This window comes from Myotis myotis, unplaced genomic scaffold, assembly GCF_014108235.1.
Source record: "Myotis myotis isolate mMyoMyo1 unplaced genomic scaffold, mMyoMyo1.p scaffold_m19_p_10, whole genome shotgun sequence".
Lineage (NCBI taxonomy): Eukaryota > Metazoa > Chordata > Mammalia > Chiroptera > Vespertilionidae > Myotis > Myotis myotis.
The window spans coordinates 65,583,540-65,597,396 of NW_023416314.1; the positions used below are offsets into that span (position 1 = coordinate 65,583,540).

At 40.9% G+C, this 13,857-nt stretch overlaps 2 protein-coding genes across 2 annotated transcripts; both read left to right on the top strand.

Moving 5' to 3' along the window:
• Positions 1 to 625: 625 nt before the first annotated feature.
• LOC118665476 (olfactory receptor 5F1-like) lies at positions 626 to 1,570 on the top strand. The gene has a single exon (XM_036326923.1). The coding sequence runs from the start codon at positions 626 to 628 to the stop codon at positions 1,568 to 1,570; it is 945 nt and encodes a 314-aa protein (XP_036182816.1).
• Positions 1,571 to 11,804: 10,234 nt separating this feature from the next.
• Positions 11,805 to 12,749, top strand: LOC118663983 (olfactory receptor 5F1-like). The gene has a single exon (XM_036323890.1). It carries the CDS (start codon positions 11,805 to 11,807, stop codon positions 12,747 to 12,749), a length of 945 nt encoding a protein of 314 aa, XP_036179783.1.
• Positions 12,750 to 13,857: the final 1,108 nt, after the last annotated feature.

Genomic DNA, 13,857 nt, shown 5'->3' on the forward strand with positions numbered 1-13,857 from the left:
AAAATGTATTTGCGTTAAAACTACATACTTGTTTAGAAATTGGCAAACACTTCAGCAAGGATATCTGTATCCTTCACATTTTGGATGTGGGATGGTAGGAAAAAAAATAGAACACCATTTGTTGGTTGCATTTGCAGAAACTTAAGTGAAGTATGTGGACTTGAACAGTAATTTAAGTCCAGGTTCAATGCAGACAATTGCTTAATAAATTCAAATGCTTGTCCATTTTCCCACTAATTTTCCTTTAACTTCAAGTACTCTATTTACTATGCTATGCTATCCTAGGTTTTTTCCCATGCGTGAATGTCCTCATTAACATTCCTACTATGTTTGTAAACTTTTTAAAAATGAGACGAACAAACTGGCCGGCATGGCTCAATAGTTGAGCGTCAACCTATGAACCAGGAAATCACAGTTTGATTCCCAGCCAGGGCACATACCCAGGTTATAGGCTCAATCCCCAGCAGGGTGTGTGCTGGAAGCAACCGATCAATAATTCTCTCTCATCGTTGATGTTTCTATCTCTCTAGCCCTCTCCCTTCTTCTCTGAAACCAATAAAAATATATTATTTAAAAAAGAGACATTCAACCTAATCTAAGCTTAAGCAAACTATATGTGTAACACATGACCAGAACTAATTATACTTTGGTGACGGAGTTCATCCTGCTGGGATTAGCAGACACGCTGGAGCTACAGATTATCCTCTTTGTGCTCTTTTTTGTCATTTACACACTGACCGTTTGCGGGAATGTTGGGATGATCCTCTTAATCAGGACTGATTCCAGACTCCACACACCCATGTATTTCTTCCTGGCTAACCTGTCCTTTGTGGACATTTGTTATTCGTCCACCATCACCCCAAAGATGCTGGTGGATTTGTTGTCAGAGAAGAAAACCATCTCCTTTGCTGGCTGCTTTCTGCAGCTGTACTTCTTTATCGCCTTGGCCACAACTGAATGCATCCTCTTTGGCTTAATGGCCTATGACCGGTATGTGGCCATATGCAACCCTCTCCTGTACCCCTTGGTCATGACCAGGACAGTCTGCCTGAAAATGGCAGCAGGAGCTTTTGCAGCGGGACTCTTGAACTCCATGGTGAACACAAGTTATGTAAGCACCCTGCCATTCTGCAGTTCCAATGTCATCCACCACTTCTTCTGTGACAGCCCTCCACTCTTTAAGCTCTCCTGTTCAGACACACCCCTGAATGAAAGCATCATTTCTACTTTTGCTGGAGTGAATATGGTCGGGACTCTGCTGGTCATCCTCACCTCTTACTGCTCTGTTCTCTTCTCCATATTTCATATGCATTCAGGGGAGGGCAGGCACAAAGCTTTCTCAACGTGTGCCTCTCACCTGACAGCCATAATTCTGTTCTATTCCACTGCCATCTATACTTATCTGAGACCAACATCCAGCTACTCCCTGGGTCAGGACAAAGTGGCTTCCGTGTTCTACACAGTGGTGATTCCCATGTTGAACCCTCTGATCTACAGCCTCAGGAATAAGGAAGTGAAGAAGGCTTTATGGAATGTATTTGCCAGGAAAAGGATCCCTTCATTTTTTTGATGATTTGGTTAATTTTCTGAACCTAGCAGAGTATTTAATGAACTTGCAATGCCTAAAGTTTTTCATAAGAATATTTCTAAGTAATCATGTTGTGTAATATTGAAACATATGTACTGTATAAGAAAAGATACCTTAAATTTACCTAAGCATAATGTAAATTACCAAATTTAAGTAAGAACATGGACCCTCATCTTAACCATTCTATAATCTCCCTGGATGCTCAAAAGTAAGGCCTTTTTGTAATAAAATCTTGCCTATTGAAAGAAAGGTATAGACTACTTAGTAACAAAAGTCATAATATCACATGAAACTAGGCATAGAATATAATTGTATTTATTCATAAACTATTTCCCTGTGCACTATTAGTATTCATTATTTATGATTTGCAAATATTGTTATATATCACATATCAAAATGCTTTAAATTTAAAATCTTTCCATTTAATGTATTAAATTATCCCCTCATAAGATCCTTAAATAAAATTTCAGAAGTACCGTTTAAATTGCAACTGTAAACTCGCCAGATTTTATTTCTCTTAGTCTACCATTTACATATCTATTCCTTAAAGTATAAAAATGAGTTTGTGCAAAAGCATGCTATCAAGAGACGCTGTCTGATTAAAATGCACAAATTATAGCTTTTCTGTATCCTTCCCTTCTTAAAAATGCCCAACCCTTCTCTTCCTTTCTCTCTCACAGTACTGACACAGACACACAAAGCCACATACTCACAGATTGAGCTATAGCAAAGCATATAATCAGTGGATGGTTCCAAAGAGAAGGCTCAATGTTCAATGGATGAATGCAATATATATTCTTCACAAAAGGTTTCTAGAGTTCCTGCTCACAGAAAATCCTATCAGCTTCCAATAAAATAAATTTAAATTTAATATTAAAGTCAAGCAGATTAAAAGATACAAAATAAATAAGTAATAGGGATAGTTTATATAATATACAGCATGCCGACTATAGTTAATATGACTGTATTGCATATTTAAAGGTTGCAAAGATAGTAGATCTTAAAACTCCTCATCACAAGGAAAAAATTTTGTAAATACTGTATGTATAGTGATGAGTAATAAGCTAGACTTACTGTGGTGATCATTTCACAATATAAACAAATATTGATTTATTATATTTTACAACGGACACTAATATAATGTTATATGTAAATTATTTCTCAAGAATAAAAAGGTAAACATTATTAACATAAAGGTAGCAGGGCTTAATACAACTCTGGAGGAAAGTGAGTGGGGATCAAGGCTTGCTAAAAAGAGACAGCCACACTGATGGTTTTTGAAGGAAAATTCCTCAAGACCCATCTCTTGCCCTTGTCTTTGAAGTGGCACCTGAGTGGGGAGGTGATGGCCGATGTGGCATAGCAGGCTTTATGACCTGTCACTAACAGGTCACCCTGCTCTTACATACAATGCACTCAGTGGTCCACGCAGGTGGCCTTAGCCAGATGGATGTTCATGAAGGAATCAGAGTTGTCTGTGCATCCAGGGGCCATGTTCTCACCCCACATTGGTTACCTGGCCCTGGAGGTAGAACGATCAGGCTGGTCTCAAAGGTGGTTCACTCTTTCACTGAGTAGTTCACCTGTGTTATTCTGTACCACGTTGCCTGCTTTTTGGCTGGATTCTTTCCACTTTTTTTTGTCCCAGGAATTTAATGAAATCACATATGGAATGAAGACATTTCACCAGTAAATACTAATATTATATTCCTTCCATTGAATGTTTTCATTTTCAATGAAACAACATTTGGACAGTGCAATCCAGTTATTCTGAGACTTGGATTTTCAGATATGACATATTTCAGACATACCATGTTCTCTGTCTGCTCTCCAATACAGCCCTCTTACATGTAATTAATCTCATTTACAAAATGTGCAAACATTTCCTACTTTGGAGACTATTATAACTTAATGATGATGGCATTTTATTTTAATTACTTGAATATGTGCTTCTTATATAAATTTTGAGTATTTCTTTATTCCATTTATTTAATTATGTAAAGTTAAATTATTTCTTGTGATATTTTTAAAATTATATTTTCTTGCCTATTGTTCAATGCATTTATATGGAAAACATTCCAAATATTTTATTTAATTTTAAAAAGAAACTTACATTATAAAAATATTGAGACTTCTAGTTATTATATTGAAAGTAATTTTATCTTCTTTTTTTTTCTTTAGAACCTGAGACTACTTATTAAACCCTTCCTTATGAATGTACATTATTTTGCCCCTTGCTATGGTATCTTTATTGCTTTCTGGTTTTTAAATTTTACAGTTTTCTATTTCATTTGAATGACTATTTCCTAAATATACAGATATCAATCAATGTTTTGTTTTACTCAATGTTTTCTGAATAATTTATGTATTAAAATGAATTAAAGAAGTGTGAACTACATGCCTTTAAGGTTTTTTTGGTCAATTTTTTCATTAGTCATTAAGTAAGACCAAATAACTTCAGAACCTGTCAATGCTACAAAGTTGGAAAAGTTAGTTAACAAGATGAAAGGACTCAAAGAAACAATATTCTACAATTGCACACATCCAAATAAATAAGCAATAAAACATGTCATGAATAGATGGATTCCTCCATTAAATATTTGCATATACTGGTACTGCCCAGGAAAGGGTTAACCCAATCAGCCTGGGCTGCCTAAACTGTGCATATTCCAAGGGTCTTCAGGACTGGACCTTGACTGGCTCCTGATGAACCTCTGAAACCTTGGGATATCCTACCTGATAAGAGCATCTTTGTATCCTGGGGCCCACAGGTAACAGTTTATGCTAATGATGTGATTCATGGTGAAAGCCTGTTTTATATTCCTGGGCTTTGGGCAGTGGTCGGCAAGCTGCGGCTCGACAAACTGCGGCTCGCGAGCCACATGCGGCTCTTTGGCCCCTTGAGTGTGGCTCTTCCACAAAATACTGACTTCTGTGCATGGGCCACGGAGCTTTAATCACACTGTATGTGCGTGCCCGCACGTGGTATTTTGTGGAAGAGCCACACTCAAGGGGCTAAAGAGCTGCATGTGGCTCTCAAGCCTCAGTTTGCCGACCACTGGACTAGACCATATCAGTTTAAACCCAGGGTGGCAGGGAGAGTTATGCGAGCCCTCCATGTCCATGTACTGACCCTCAATAAAACCCTGGACACCAAATCTTGATTAAGCATTTCTGGTTGGTGGTACTTCATCCAAGTTCTCAGACAGCACTGCTGGGAGCATTACGTTCTGTCTGTGTGATTCTACTGGGATTGGTTTCTACTGGACACTGCCCTACACATCTTTTTCCTTTGCTAATTGTAGTCTATTTTTTAGCTGCAATAAACCATAACCATACATATAAAGGCCCTTCTGGCAGCAAGCAATCAATTTAATGTATCCTATTCAGGTTTGGGGAAATGCCATCAGCCTTTCCCAGATTCAGCCCTGCTGTCATGCTGGAATTGGCTTCCAGGTTTTTTCTATCACACCAACCACACATCACCCCCAACCCAGCCACAGGTCCCACAGAGCTGCACAACCTCAGCCTTGGCTGGGATCTGCACTCTGGACTGAGTCATGCCCGAAGTCTCCAGGTTGCTGGCCCCTCCCAGTCAGATCTTGAGTGCTCAGGCTGCAGAAGCTGCCCTGGGCACAAGGAAGCAGGCCCATGCCTAGGGGGTTGAGCCAGGATGGGCAATGCCAGAGGTGGTGCAAGGCTGAGATAAGAAAATGAGCCAGGACAGGAGAGAGAGAGGCAAATGAGTGATAAAATCCCCAGCTTAGGGAGGCAAGGTTTTAACTCACCATAATCCAGTCCAGGTGCTCTCCCTTCCCATTGCAGGCCAGAGGTGGGCTGAACAGCAAGTTGGAAGGGGACTAGCAGTGAAGCAATGCTTTCCAGGCTTCAGTCCTCCTGGTCTTCTTGTCCTATCTGGGTTGCCATGTGTTACACGATAGGAGAGGGGCTCATCTCCCCTGGTTGCTTACAGAAATGGGTTCTTGGTACTGCTAAAATAGGCATTTCTGAAGGCCTCCACGGGAGGATGAAGTTCAGTGGAAAGCTTTTTTTCCGTGGAATTTTACTACTGGGTTTCCAAAGCATTTCCCTTAGTCCAGTCATAAAAGAAGCATAGCCGGGGCTTCAGTAGAGCTAAACTCAGAATCAGTGTCCAGTGTTTCCTTTCCATGTTGGAGCTGGGTACAGTCCAGCATCAAGATAGCTTAATTTCTGTTTCCCCGCTTAGTCCATTAGTCCATTGTGTGGGGTCCAGAAGGACACATGGCTATGGAGGAAAAACAGGCAGGAGCAAAATGAGAGTCCCAAGAGCCAAGAGGAATCAAGAGCACATTTCTTCTTCTTTTAAATTGATTTTAGAAAGGAAAGGAGAGGGAGTAGATGGAAACATCAATGATGAGAGAGAATCATTGATTGGCTGCTGCCGGGGTCCAACCCCAGCGGGTCCAGGGGTCCCCATAGGTGTGGACGGAGTCGGCGAAGAAGGAATGACACGGAGACAGCGTTCAGTTGATCAGCAGCCTAGCCAGGGTCTCTAGCCAGGATCTCCAGCCAAGTTCTGGTCTGGATCTCCAGCGAAGTTCTGCTTAGGATCTCCAGCCAGGTTCTGTGTCCATGTTCTCCAGCCAGGTTCAGTCGCCAAGTTCTAGTCAGGTTCTCTTGACCATTTCTGTAGTCAGGTTCAGTCCAGGATCTTTTGCCATGTTCTCTCCAGCGAAGTTCTTCTGTCTCTAGAGAACATTCTGTGTAGGTTCTGTGCCTCCTGGTTCTGTCTTCTTCTGGTTCTGTATTCTAAGTTCTGTGCGTAGGTTCTGTCTTCTGAGTTCTGTGTTCTAAGTTCTGACTCTTGCTGTCTTATTACATCTGTATTTATACCAGTTGATTCAATCCTATCAATTTCTATTACAAAGGTTAGGGCGTTTCTTATCTCCATTCCAGGGAGTAAAGATTATGTAGCTTAAGCATGATTGTTCGTAGTTAAAGTGATTAATTACCCACCTGGCACTAGTTAAGAGGTTTTATTCCCTCCCTAACTTCAGGGGAAAATCCCTACCTGGGGAAACAACCTTTCTCAGAGACCTTGGTTAAAACACATAGTGCCAAGAAGGTGAGCAAACATATTAAGAACAGTATGCCATATATGCCAGGTCCCTTGAAACAGCAAGCATGGACCGGCTCCCGGCAGGCTGCCTCCTGCACAGCCCATACTGGGGATTGAGCCCACAATCTGGACTGGGAATCAAACTGTGACCTCTTGGTTCATAAGTCAACACTCAACTGTTGAGCCACACAAGCCGGCCAAGAGAGAGCACATTTCTTTGTTTAAGTGATTATGTATTCCCAATCTTCTCACACTTGCAATGTCCATGCCCATTCTGGCCAATGATCTCTGTTCCCAGGTGTAATTAACAGGCAAGTATCTTTCCTATGTCACTTTAATTTTATTGAGGATGTGTCTATCTTTTCTTTCCCCTTCCCCCAGCATTTTGCAGAGCATAGGCTGGTGATTCCCTGGGGAGTGAAAAGTTGCCGATTCCAGGTGAAGTTACCCAAATGACATGCTTATAATGTCTGTCTTTTTTTTTTTTTTTTTTTTTGCTCCTATTCTATTATCAATGACTGGTTAATTACAATAGTATCAGTTTATGCTCTAAAAATTTTGTTAGCTCATTTAAAAAAAGAAAAAATATAAACAAGTAACTGAAAATGACAATTCTATTATTAACATGTCCTATTAATACAATTGAGTAGGTTTGTATAATCCAGCATTTCGTTCTACCTTTCATGTTGTAGTCTTTTTAAAATATTTAAATTACATAGTATACAACATTCTTGCCTAATATTTCCAAGATATGTGGAAATGATAATCAACAAAAGAATGAGTATCTTTGTCAGGTAAATCAAGATTAACTAAGATATTTGGCACCTTTACAATTCTAGTTTTTAACTCCATTTTACATAGAGTTTCTTTTGGTAATAATGGAGTAAGTGCAATGTGAAAATGTAGAAATTACCCTGCAGGTCATAACTGTAAAGTCCCTTTGTTCGATACCAATCAAGAGACTACAATTGCCAGAACACTACAGTTGATCTCTTATGTACTTTCTGTGAAAGTCAATATCTGCATTACCTCATGAGATAATGAAAGGAAAAGTTTACACAGATGTCAATCAGGGAATGATTTTTAATAGCACGATGGTGAGATTCTCACATCTAGTTTTTTATTGAACTTATTAGGGGTGACATTGGTTAATAAAATTAGATAGGTTTCAGGTGTACACTCTATAATATATCATCTGTGCATTGTGGTATATGTTCACCAACCCAGGTCAAGTATCCTTCCACCATCATTTATACCCACTTTACCCTCTTCTATCTCCCCCACCAACCCCATGCAGTATCCTATCTAATAATAGACAAACATGGTAATTAACTGTACCTCCGACACGCTTCCCATTGGCTAATCAGGGCGATATGCAAATTAACTGCCAACCAAGATGGCGGCTGGCCAGCCAGGCAGCTGAAGCGAACAGGAGGCTTGCTTGCTCCAGTGATGGAGGAAGCCAAGGTTCCCCACCTGCCACTGCTGGGCTCTGAGCTTGCACTCTAAGAAACAATGTTGCAAGTATAGAAGCTAAACAAGTCCCATGCTTTCAGCCAGTTGGCCGAGCTGGAGTTGCAACAGAGTTTCAATTATAGAACCCAAACAAACCCAGATCCCTGCTTTCAGCAGCTGAGTTCTCAGAGCTGGAGCCAAGACTCAGAGCTAAAGCCGGCTCTCAGTTCCAGTGGCAGCCATAGAAGGTAAATAAATCCCAGAATAAAAAAAAAGGAAAAAAGGAGAGGTTGGGAACTTCAGCCACAGGTCAGCCAAAAACGGCCTTCAGCTCCTCACCCAGACTGGCCAGGCACCCCAGTGGGGACCCCCACCCTGAAGAGGGTGTGACCAGCTGCACACAGCCATCATTCCCTCATCCAGGCTGTCCAGGCACCCAAGTAGGACCCCCACCCTGATCCAGGACACCCTTCAGGGCAAACCAGCCAGCCCCCACCCGTGCACCAGAACTCTATCCTATATAGTAAAAGGGTAATATGCCTCCCAGCACCGGGATCAGCGGAGCTGCGAGGCCTCCTGGCCCCTGGATCAGCTTGACAGGGGGCAGCACCCAAACCCCCTGATCGCCCTGCAGCTCTGTGTGTGACAGGGGAAGGTGCCCCAACCCCCTGATCAGCCCTGCTCTGTGCCTGATAGGGGGGAGCTCCCCAACCCCCTGATCGGCCCTGCTCTGTGTGTGACAGGGTGCGGCGCCCCAACCCCCCCCCATGGGCCCTGCTCTGTGTGTGATGGGGTGGAACCGCAACCTCCCCATCAGCTCTGCCCTGAGTGTGACAGAGGGGAGTGCCCCAACCCCCTGATAGGCCCTGCTCTGTGGGTGACAGGGGGCAGCACCCCAGCGCCCTGATACGCCCTGCTCTGTGTGTGACGGGGGGAGCTCCCCAACCCCCTGATGGGCCCTGCTCTGTGCGTGATGGGGGCAGAGCCCCAACCCTCTGATCGGCCCTGCTCTGTGTGTGACAGTGTACGGAGCCCCAACCCCCCTGATGGGCCCTGCCTTGAGTGTGACAGGGGGTGGAGCCCTAACCCCCCAATCAGCCCTACCCTGAGCGTGACTGATGGTTTCATCGCAACCTCCTGATCCACCCTACTCTGTGCATGACAGGGGGCGCCGCTCCAACTCCCCAATCGGCCCTGCTCTGAGCCCAACCAGGGGCTGAACCTAGGGATTGTTCCTGCCCTCTGCCACCGGGAGCGGGCCTAAGCCAGCAGGCCGTTATCTCCTGAGTGGTCCCAGACTGTAAGAGGGCACAAGTGGGGCTGAGGGACACCCCCATCCCCCCGGCCAGTGCATAAATTTTTGTGCACCGGGCCTCTAGTATTTTATAATGTTACATACAGATCTTTCTTTAGAAGCACAAGAACCTGCTGTGATGTTTGGAAGATTGGATTTACTAGAACACACATATATGAATATGTGTGTGTGCATATAGTATATGTGTATAAATGAATTCTATATATACACATATGTATATGTATATCTATAATAATAAAAGTGTAATATAGTAATTAGTCTGGATGTCCTCCTGGACGACCCTTCCAAACGAAGCCGTGGCGGGTGGCGGCCAAGGCAGAGGCAGCTGCCACAGTGGTGGGGGGCTTAGCCCCTTGCACAAATTTTGTGCATTGGGCCTCTAGTTTATATATATATATATATATATATATATATATATATATATATATATATATATATGTTATAGATTTAAAATCTTCTAAGTAACTGAGATAAAATGAAATTAGAAAAATTAGGTAGCTGGGCATTAATGCTTTTGTTGAAGATTGTGCTCAGGTCAATTATTGCACTTCCTAAGAATTTGTCCATTGGAAAGTCATTTATTTATTTTTTATTTTTATTGTTGCAAGTATTACATATGTCTCCCCTTCTCCCCCATTGACCTCTCCTAGCCTGCACCCGCCCTCACAGCAGACCTTCACCCCTCTATTGTCTGTGTACCTGGGTTATGCGTATATGCATATAAGTTCCTTGATTGATGGAAGTAATTTTATAGCTTGAAGCCATTTGCAAAATGTGTAAAATAATAATGCCTCCCTCAAAGACTGGTGTGAAAATTAATTAAGAATTTAAGTGGAAGCGTGTACTATAGAACTCAAAGCATTCTAAATTCTCTCTGCCAATAAACTCTCCATGCATATGGACACACAATGTGCTTTATTCAACCTGGTTTTACTTGTGTATTTACATCTAGAAAATCTGTGTTATCATCCCCTTCTAAGACAAGAATCACAAACAATAATTACAATAAACCAACACAATTCTGAAATCATAAAAACAGAATCCCATTCTCTTAGTCATTGTCCTATTTGATCAGGGCATATTTAAAACACACACCATACACTGTATTTAGTTAGTTCCTCCTTCACATGAATTTCACTCAAGGGTAGAGTTGGACTGAAGTTTCAACTACTCGAAGGAAGGGACCATCTCTCCCACACACACACACACACACACACACACACACTGGAGTAATGGGAAGAATAATAATTTGGTAGTTGGCTATGACCCTTTTGAAATAGGCTAAAAATATAAAGAGAGAGGCAATGGAAATAGCCTTTTTTTTTTTTTTTTTACTTTGAGAAAGGACTTTAAGGAAATACAGAGAACAAGTACTACTTATGATGCAATATTTAATTCTATATGACTGCATATGATTATATTTTCTTTTGAGACAAAGTTTCTGCCTTTAGAGGATTATCTCCACAGTTAAACCCCATAACATAGTCCCCATGGTCACCCAATTCTCTTCCAGGAAAACAAAATAAAAGTGCAGCAACATGTATTCATTCAGAAGGACTCTAACATTTTTACCAAAAGGTAATTCAAATATTCACCACATTTCATTTCATTTACAACGTGATCTTTTTCTTTTTTACTTTTAAGCTCTAACTGAGAACCCCTAATAAAAAAAAGAAAATAATAGTCTACAGGAGTAAGACGCGGGGGGAGGAAGCTCATGAGGATGTGATGCTGCTATTCACTACGGGGGACAGGTACTGTGTATGCAACTACCTGATATTAATGATAGTGTACTTTGCATAGCAAACAATCACTTGATTCATTTTAAAAACACTACCAAATCAGTCTTTAATATACAATAGATGTCAAGATATTGGTTATTTGAAATGTCACCATTTTTTATGCTTGGGATACACAAGAAATTTCTGGGGGGCAATGTGTGAATTTTGGAGTTGAGAAAAAAAATGGATTTGTGTTAATTGCGCATACATACCTTTCAGAGACTGGGAGAGACTAAGGCAGGAACATTGGTATCTTTTGCACTTTGTATGTGGGCTGGAAGAGAACATCTGTTGCATTTGAAGAAACTTAGTGGAGGATGTGAATTGAGAGCAGTTACTTGAGATTTAATAAAGTCAATTGCTTCATATATTCAAATGTTTCTCCATTTCTACACTAATTTTTCTCGTTCTTCAGTAGCTCTGTTAACTATGCTATATTAGCCAAGGGTGGTGTTTTCCCCCCATACGTGAATAAGGTCATTAATATGTCCACTATTTCCTGTAACCTTTAGATAGGGAAATATCTACTCCTGATATAAGTTAAGCAAACTATATTTCTTACAAATGACCAAAACAAATTATACTTTGGTGACGGAGTTCATCCTGCTGGGATTAGCAGACACGCTGGAGCTGCAGATTATCCTCTTTGTGCTCTTTTTTGTCATTTACACACTGACAGTTTTCGGGAATGTTGGGATGATCCTCTTAATCAAGATTGATTCCAGACTCCACACACCCATGTATTTCTTCCTGGCTAACCTGTCCTTTGTGGATGTTTGTTGTACCTCTAACACCACCCCAAAGATGCTCGTGGATTTGTTGTCAGAGAAGAAAACCATCTCCTTTGCTGGCTGCTTTATGCAGATGTATTTCTTTATCGCCTTGGCCACAACTGAATGCATCCTCTTTGGCTTAATGGCCTACGACCGGTATGTGGCCATATGCAACCCTCTCCTGTACCCCTTGGTCATGACCAGGACAGTCTGCCTGAAAATGGCAGCGGGGGCTTTTGCAGCGGGACTCTTGAACTCCATGGTGAACACAAGTTATGTAAGCAGCCTGCCATTCTGCAGTTCCAATGTCATCCACCACTTCTTCTGTGACAGCCCTCCACTCTTTAAGCTCTCGTGTTCAGACACACGCCTGAATGAAAGCATCTTTTCCACTTTTGCTGGAGTGAATCTGGTGGGGGTTTTGCTGGTCATCCTCACCTCTTACTGCTACATTCTCTATTCCATCTTTCGTATGCATTCAGGGGAGGGCAGGCACAGAGCTTTCTCAACATGTGCCTCTCACCTGACAGCTATATTTCTGTTCTATTCTACCTCCATCTATACTTATCTGAGACCTACATCCAGCTACTCCCTGGGTCAGGACAAAGTGGTTTCTGTTTTCTACACTGCAGTGATACCCATGTTGAACCCTCTGGTCTACAGTCTCAGGAATAAGGATGTAAAGAAGGCTTTGTATAATGTAGTGACCAGAAAGAGGATCCCTGTATTTTTGTGATTTTTCAGTGAATTTATCAAATCTGGCAGAGTATTTAATAAACTTTCAAAGCCTGTTCAAGCCTACAGTTTTTCATTAGAATATTTTCCAAGTAATTATGCTCTGTATTATTCATGTAACTTATATTATGTAACTTGTATTCATGAAACTTTCATTTAACCATTTTGTATCTTCACAGGCAACCTAAAAATAAGATTTAATTGTAATAAAATTTACCTAGGGAAAGAAAGGTATTGAGTATTTAGAAACAAAAGTCACAATATAACATAAAAATAGAGACATTCCAAATATTCTTTCTTTAACTTAAAAAATTAAAAGTGTTAAATATTGAGACTTTTAATTATTATATTGAGTATGATTCTATCATTCTTATTTACTTAAATCTGAGAATATGTATCAAACCCTCTGTTATGAATGTAAATTGTGTTGCCTTTTGCTGTACTGTCTCTATTGCTTTCTGGTTTTCTAATTTTCCAGCCTTTTATTTCACTTAAATGTTGAATGTTACCACATTGCCTAAATATACAGATATCAATCAATGTTTCGCTTTACTCAATGTTTTTTGAGTGATTAATTTATTAAAATTAATGAAAGAAGTTTGAAATGTATGCCTTTGGGGTTTATTTTGGTCAATATTTTCATTAGTGATTAAGTAAGTCCAAATAGAGACTAATTTCAAAACCTGTGAATGTCACAAAGTTAAAAAAGTCAACCAACAAGTTGTATGGACTCAAAGAATCAATATTCAACAACTGCGTAGATGCAAATAAACAACCCAAAACCATGATATTATTAACAGATGGAGACCTGCACTAAATATGTGCATATACTGGGACTGTGCAGGAAAGGTTAACTCAGTGAGCCTGGGCTACCAAAACTGTGCCTATTCCAAGGTCTTCAGGACTGGACCTTCACTGTCTCCTGAGAGAACCTCTGAAATCTTGGAATATCCTACTTGATAAGAGCATCTTTATATCCTGGGGCCCACAGCTAACAGTTTATGCTAATGATGTGACTCATAGTGAATGCCTGTTTTTGTATTCCAGGGCTTTGGGTTGGGCTGTATTAGTTTGATCAGGGTGGAGCAGTTGAAGACTAAGTAACCAAT

What these genes read in the sequence shown, in the direction of transcription:
- LOC118665476 (XM_036326923.1), top strand. Translation starts at nt 626, where the DNA reads ATGACCAGAACTAATTATACTTTGGTGACGGAGTTCATCCTGCTGGGA.
- LOC118663983 (XM_036323890.1), top strand. Translation starts at nt 11,805, where the DNA reads ATGACCAAAACAAATTATACTTTGGTGACGGAGTTCATCCTGCTGGGA.